The sequence below is a fragment of the Centruroides sculpturatus genome, unplaced genomic scaffold (assembly GCF_000671375.1).
Source record: "Centruroides sculpturatus isolate CEXI.00-Female unplaced genomic scaffold, Cexi_2.0 scaffold710, whole genome shotgun sequence".
Classification (NCBI taxonomy): Eukaryota; Metazoa; Arthropoda; class Arachnida; order Scorpiones; family Buthidae; genus Centruroides; species Centruroides sculpturatus.
The window spans coordinates 248200-256058 of NW_019385086.1; the positions used below are offsets into that span (position 1 = coordinate 248200).

Genomic DNA, 7859 nt, shown 5'->3' on the forward strand with positions numbered 1-7859 from the left:
GCCACGTGAATAAGTTGAAGTTACATCCTTCTAACAGGAAAAGTAACTTTCGTTATCATGGAATTATAACAAAACCTGCCAATTCAATATAAATGGAAGCAAAATATTATATGGAATTGAACGAAAATGAAAATTTGCTTGATAATTCAACTACGCTTGTTGGAGAACAATAAAAACACTACACTCAACAAGCCACCAATAAAACTCAACTGCCTAACCTATAACCAAAGTCTTCTTTTAATTTGTTTTTGAAAAAAAGCGCTTGACACACTTGCCCCGCATGCCGAAGTTGCTCCGGTCTCCCCTATACAAGAATTTTTTCTACATCGCATTAAAGATGGGATATACGAAATCGTAATATCACCGGTTTAACATTGAAATCCGTGAGTAATATAAAATTGGAGAGCGGATAAAAAATATCAAATATTTTAATGGATTTTTTAAACTCCTGTCAACTATACAGAACTATCGTAAAAACGTACCAGTAAATTCTTATCGGTCGAGTTAAGTTATAAATCGACATGCGATTCCCGTAATCGGGCGAGGGGGTCAAATATCTAGCGAGCAGGCGGCTAACGGCCCGGAAGCGGTCCCTGATAGAATTGGATGCGGTATACGTGTAGCATCTAACCGAGATCGTAGGCTCCCACCGGCTAAACTGGGTGAGATTGGGGGCGAATCTGGCTTTTTGGATGCTGACGATACAGCACTTCCACTCCGCCACTAATATTCGAATATACAATAGCGATCTTATTTTTTTTTCATGTGTAGTATAGAAATTTGTAATAAGATACATAATGCGGTTATAATAAAATATTGTGCGATTATTTTCATATAATTAAAATTAATTAATATGTATTTATTTTTTAGAAATTGCAAGGGAAGCGGCGCTTCCACCGCTTTCAATGACGGCACGCCACTGGTTTAAATAGAATATAATAAACGTTTAAAACTTCGAATTTGTTTGTTTCCCTGGCCTGTCATGGATTAGCCATTTGTACAGCACNTTTTTTAGAAAATGCAAGGGAAGCGGCGCTTCCACCGCTTTCAATGACGGCACGCCACTGGTTTAAATAGAATATAATAAACGTTTAAAACTTCGAATTTGTTTGTTTCCCTGGCCTGTCATGGATTAGCCATTTGTACAGCACCTGACTTGTCGTTTCTATTTAGTATTTAATTATTGTTCATATAAATACTCTGACGAATAGTTCTTGCATTTATTCAATTTGTCTAATGTCGTATTTATAGTTGTATAGTTATATCGGAATTTATACCTACAGAACTCATTGTCTTTTATAAAAAATCTATGCTTCATTATTAGTTCCTTACCACTGACTCAGACACTACACGTTTCTAAAATATATAAAGTGATATAGTAAGTAGGAATCACATTATCATTTGGTGTGATACCTACAAGAAATTTCACAGTATTGTGATTGAAAATCAAAACAATTAAAATTAAGAGTGATTCATAATCGTATTGTGTCTTTAAATTTCATTTTGTAATTTAAACAAAACGAATTATTTAGAAATAATACAAAATTTTAATAATAAACATATTTTAAGTTATTAAAACGAAATAGTATNAAAAATAGATATGTTATTTAATATAAATCAAAACTCTCGATTGCTTAAATGTATTCTACAGGTATCGGACTGGATGACTCATTTGTTTTGTTAGCTGCTTGGAGAAAAACCAATCCTAAAGATTCAGTTGAAAAAAGGATGAGTGTAACGTTCTCCCAGGCTACCGTATCGATTACCATAACGTCTTTGACTAACGTTGTTTGTTCGTTAATTGCGTTAACTACTCCTTTCAGAATTCTCCACATTACTGGAAGTTTCATGGCTTTAAGTATTTTCATAGATTACATCTATCAAGTTACATTCTTCGGCGGATTTCTTGCACTGGATGGTTATAGAGAAGCCAAGAAATTGCATGCTGTACTCTTTGTTCCTGTTAAGCTGGATGAAAGACCATCGGGTAAGATAGCAATTAAGCATTTAGTTAATTGTTAAATAATTGGTTAACTTCTGTGTAAAAAATGGCAGTTTGCATTTAATTTTATTGTTATAATATTTCTTAGCATTATTCTCAATTACTTTCAAAAGTATTTGGAAACATGAAATCAGATGATTCATTTGAATTAAGAAAAAGACATTTTTATTATTATGAAAATACTGAAAAATAGTCTTTTGAACATATAAAAAATTTTTAGTTTGTGAAGTTAGCTTTTCTTCTGAAAAAAATATAAAATCTTTCTTTATTCTTCGAGCTCTATCTTCTAATGGAGACAGCCTTTACAGGGGAAAACGTTTTCTATCTTTGACGTTTCTAATGAAAACATCGCGGGTTAATCCTATTCTTCTTTTGATATTATCTATCTGAGTGACGGTCAGGGTTTAATGAGCTTGCTGAAATGCTTTTGTAGTGCAACGGGGCAGAGTTAAAAATAAAAGACAAATAGAATTGCTTTTTTCATGTCTTCGTTTTCTATTCACTTTTCTCTGTTAGATTAGTTGGAATACAACAACATATTTGTCTTTTTATAAACAAATTGTCAAAATACAAAATATTAAAGACTTATACGAATAAATGTATTCTTATAGTCTTCTTTGTCGTTCTTTTCACATGATCTTCGTTAGCTGAGACGACCTTTCTTTTCATAAAAATATACAGTCGACCTCCCCCTATAACGCGGTAGATACGTTCCGCTTTATAAGAATTTCGCGTGTAGGAATCCTTAAATACATGAGCCAATCGCAGCCCGACACGTGTGAAGTTTACGGACTACGGCTGTTTGAAATGTTTTCTTCAATAAAATTAATCGATTCTAGACTAATTTGACTCAACATTCCAAAACACGTATAATTTTTTGGAAATAATCCGTATAAACTGTGCTATAAACAAAAAATTGTAGGATTACTTACCGAGTATGCACCGTTCGACCACGCCATTGCTTAAGCTTGTTTTCGTCGCGGAGCGGTGCAACAAACGGCGGCCGCGTTTTCTGATACGAATTTTTTGCAGAAAAATAACTTTCAACTTTGGAGACATCATTAATAGAAATAATTTTTATGGCCGTTGAATAAGAAATGTTTTTTTTCACAAGAAGTGTATAAAATTACAGTACTGTATTAGACTTACATTACCTAATTTAGGCCTATATACTGTACAGACGATAGTAAACTCAACTTACCCGCCTAAACTCTCCGTAGCTTGTAAGTAGTTCGGTTGCTCGTCCACTATTGGTCCAGATTCGACTAATCCTGTCGCGACACGAGTCGGCGATGACGTTTTACCGCATTTTACGAGTCTCTGTTAGCGTCTTTATACGAATACGGTCGCAATTTTTTCGCCGCGATATACGAATCCGCATTACATGAACCCGCGTTATAGTGGGGTCTACTGTATTTCGTTCTGGATGTTTTAGAACATATTTATCATTTTTCTTATATTACAGTAATAGATAGTGTACACAAAAGATTACAGTGATGTCTCGTTCTTGAAATTTAATTCATTCCAGGTTCGAACCAGGAATCGTTCGAAGCTCGAGTCAATTTTTACGATGGAAATAATGGAAAACGAATTAATCCATTCCTAGAGACTAAACAATAACCTTTTCGATAAACTTAAAACAGCAAACAGGCACAATTTGAAGTAGAAATAACACAAAAATGCCTTAATAATGAAATAAAATACGTAAATATTGTTGCATTTATTGGTTGCAGATTTTGGCATGGCCACCAGATTCGTCACTCGAGTACCGCTTTTATACTTTGCAATCAATACCTTTTTCTGATACTACAACCTTCTGTTAGCTTTTGTTACTTCTACTCATTTCTCTGACGCCATCATCATCATCATTAACCATGGGATCCGTCGTTGTCTGATGCCTTTTCCACTATTTCCTTCTATTTCTCTCTATCCACTGCCAAGTTTCTCAATTCCTATACACGCATCATCAGTCCATTCTCTATACGGGCTGCTTCTTTTATTAGATTCATTCACAATACCATAGACTAGAGTCTTAGTTTTTCTGTTTTCATACATTCTTGTGATGTGTCCAAACAGTTGAAGTTTTCATTGTACATTTTTTGTAAGAGATTCTTTTTCAATTATATCCTATCATAAAGTTATTCGTTTGTGACTTTCTGCATCCATCCTATTTGTAATATCTTTTTGTAACAGTTTCTTTTAAATGCTAATATCTTTATTTTCATATTTTTTGTTACTACCCAGGTCTCACAGGCATACAATACGCAGGAGAAGATGCAGGTGTTCAATACTTTGAATTTTGTCTGCAAACTAATTGCTTTACTTTTCCAGATTTTGTCCATTGCTTTCAAATTTGCTTTTGCCTTGGCTATTTTAATCGCTATTTCATTTTTGCAATCCAGATCATAGGTTAGTTTGCTTCCTAAATATGTAAAGCTCTCTACATTTTCAATTTCGTTCACATCTACTAGGATGTTTCTTGCCATGTTGTTATCACCATATATCATTGTGTTACTTTTTCGCTATTGATAGTCAGACCATATATTTTTCCGTCTTCATTAAGCAGATGTAATGTTTTCTTCAGTTGTTCGTCACTTTCTTCATTCGTAACTATCATCGTGCAAATCTCAGGTTATTGAATTTTACACTGTAAACTGATGTTTCCTGCCGACTGACGTCATCTTATTCATAACTCTTTCTAAGAGGCTTACGAAGATAGTTGAAATATAGGATCTCCGTGTCTAGTGTATTTTTTGGTTTGAACCAATTCCCTAGCTCCACACACAATCTCACTGCTGCTTGTGTATTATCATTATTATAACTTAACAGGTTTATTAGTTTATGATCCACTCCATAAAATTTTAGCACTGCCAAGGTGGCATTTTATGCTATGTTGTCAAATGCCTTCTAAAAGTCCACAAAGCAGGAATAGATTTAATATCTGCTGCGTTGTACTTTTGTATCTGTATTGTATTGTATCTGTCTTTCCTGAAACCTCTCTGTTCATCTGCTAAGTGTTCTTTTATCAAATTATTAGTCTTTCCTTTAAGATCGTCATCAAAATTTTTCCTATATGCCCTGTTAGGGCAATCGTTCTATAATTTTTGCACTCTAACATGCTGCCTTTCTTATGTATTGTCACTAATACTGATTTTGCCAATTCATTAGGTAATTTTTAGTGATGTAACGAATATTCGGTTACTATTCGGTATTCGGCCTATTCGGCCTATTTTCACTATTCGGCCGAATACCGAATATTTAATCACTATTCGGCCGAATACCGAATATTTAATCACTATTCGGCCGAATACCGAATACCTAAAAACAGGAGTAATAAATAACAAAAACACAGTAAATTAATCATTTTGGTGTTTAGATTTAATGTTATCGAGTTAGTGTTGTTTGCTTATATTTATTTATAACTTGTAACATGCACAAAATAAAAAAGAAAATAATATTAGTCACATGTATTCACAGTTTATAATTACAAGGATCAGCACATGTACACACCTATTCGTTCGAGAATCGTCACACATCTGAGGGTCTGACTCTGACTATTTTTCTTTTTAAGCGCTCGTCTTTGCTCTTCCCTTTCTCTTTCCTCTATCGCTCTAGTCCACGTAGGCCTATGCATACATCATTAAATGTGCTCACGATACTTTCGATTCGTCACTTTTCCGTCGTAGAGTTCCCATTTTACAATTACCTGACTCAGCCTGGTGATAACGAAGAAAAGAGACAGATAGGACGTCGATATAAGTCTCAGTTATGATTTCACAGATTCGAGACAGCTTGATAGCCCGAACGGCCCCAGGCTTTCGCCCGTGCATGCTAAGTGACTTTCATTACAAGCATTTAGCTTTCCGAAGTCTATGACAACAATTGTTTGGCATTGACGGCCGCGAATTTCGCGGCAATAAGCTGCCTCGACTCGTTCGATTATGTTATCAACTAAATTTCATATTTATTTTCACATTTTCACTTCGCGGTCTTTCTCTGTTCTTTTTCCGTTATTTACAAGTGTAGGTCATTTGATATCATCATTTAGCACATACTTCCATGACACTCTTGTCTGTCGGCTACAACTGCCAAGAATTAACGCGATTGGCGAAGCGTAGTGACATTACAGATATTACAGATATTACAGGCGAAGCAGATTACAGATATGCAGGCCAATAGAGAGCATGATCCTTGCCATAACGCGGTTTGCGCGCGAATTTTCGTACGTGCGTTAATCAATATTCGGCTATTCGGCAACGCTCCTGGCCGAATATTCGTTATTCTGCCTGAGGCCGAATATACTATTCGTTACAACAATAGTAATTTTCCTTGTGTCTATACCTTATTGCACACTTGGTCTATCTCGTTAATTAAGCTTTCTCCTCCATGCATAATCATTTCTCCTGTGATTTTGTCATGCCCGGAACTATTATTGTCTTTTAACCGTTTCACTGCCCTTCCAACTTCCGTCCTCATAATATCATTTCATTTTCAACACTTGATGGCGATATCTTCCTTAATTCATCTACTAGATTATTAGTATCTAACGTTTCTTTGTATAGTTCAGAGCAATAACTTGTCCACCTCTCTAGGACTTCCATTTTTTTTTAAAATCTCTCCCTTCTCATCTTTGATTGTCATTTGCTTTAGTTTCCATTTCCGATCATCTTATATACTTCTCTAGTCTTACATTTTCCATAATATTTTTCTATTTTCTACACTGATCTTGTAACCATTTTTCTTTATCCATCCTAATTGCTTTTTTCACTTCATTGCACTTTAACCTTGTACTCTTTTTCCAACTCTTCGGAAATGTCTCTTGTAAGTCTAAGAGCAGTTTTCTCTTGGACAAGCTTTATGGTCCCTTGTGTGATTCATTTCTTGTCGATTTTTTCCTCATCTCGTAGGGTCTGTTCAATTGCTTCTCCTATTGCCTATTATTTCTTCCACTCTTGTGCATGCTCTTCCATCTTGTCCAAGGTTTTTATCTTCTATTTTAGTCACCTCCAATGATGATCACAACTCTCCGCGGTGTTTTCTCTATTATCATGCTTAGATCTATATAGAAAAGTCCAATCTCGTTTTCACTGCTATCTGAGGTAGGTGCATATATCTGGATTACAGATATATTAAATGGCCTTGCTTTTATTAATCTTGCACTAACAACGCTTCCATGGTTAATAATTAGAAGTTATATATTAATACAATGACTACTGTGCACATCGTTTTTCATCCAGGAGTAAAATTGCCTCCAGTTTCTCTGTTTTTTTTTTTAAGTTGACTGACTATAGTGTAATTTGTGATTAATTTATTTATATTTCCACTCTATTTATTTCTTCGTCTGTTCGAAAATTGACTTCTGTATTTATAATCTTATCACTCGAATTTCTGAATCTTAATAAATGATGTTTAAATCAGTGGCGTGCCGTGACATTTGACGATAGGGAAGCTGTGTTTCTGTAAGAAGCCGACATCCAGGAGCAATCAGTCAATTGAGCGTCAGTGACGATCTAGGGTCCATTCGTATCGTTTATTCGATAAGCAAGTAAAAACCGTAGACTTTTCTAAATGTATTTTTAATATCACAATTACATTCCGAATCGCTAGCCACGATATAAGTAATACAATTAAAAATAAAATGATAAAAACTTACTCGGTGAAATAAAATATGTGGTGGATGTACCGGTACATACAAAATATTCTTCAATTATACGAATATACTTTTAAAGAAAATTATAATTAAATATAGCTTTGCAAAGAAACGTACATAAAAATATAAAATATTCTTTACTTTTTAAATCTTAAAACAATGCACTTAGTCAAATAGCTCCCTACGAGTGGCTAATGGATGGAATCG

At 34.6% G+C, this 7859-nt stretch overlaps 1 protein-coding gene across 1 annotated transcript in view; it reads left to right on the top strand.

Annotated features, from left to right (window-relative positions):
* LOC111634478 (patched domain-containing protein 3-like) overlaps positions 1-7859 on the top strand; it is a 21968-nt gene that overhangs the window by 10302 nt on the left and 3807 nt on the right. Inside the window, exon 4 of the mRNA XM_023379251.1 lies at positions 1652-1987. Coding sequence (XP_023235019.1) covers positions 1652-1987 — 336 coding nt within the window. The remainder of the gene's footprint in view (positions 1-1651; positions 1988-7859) is intronic.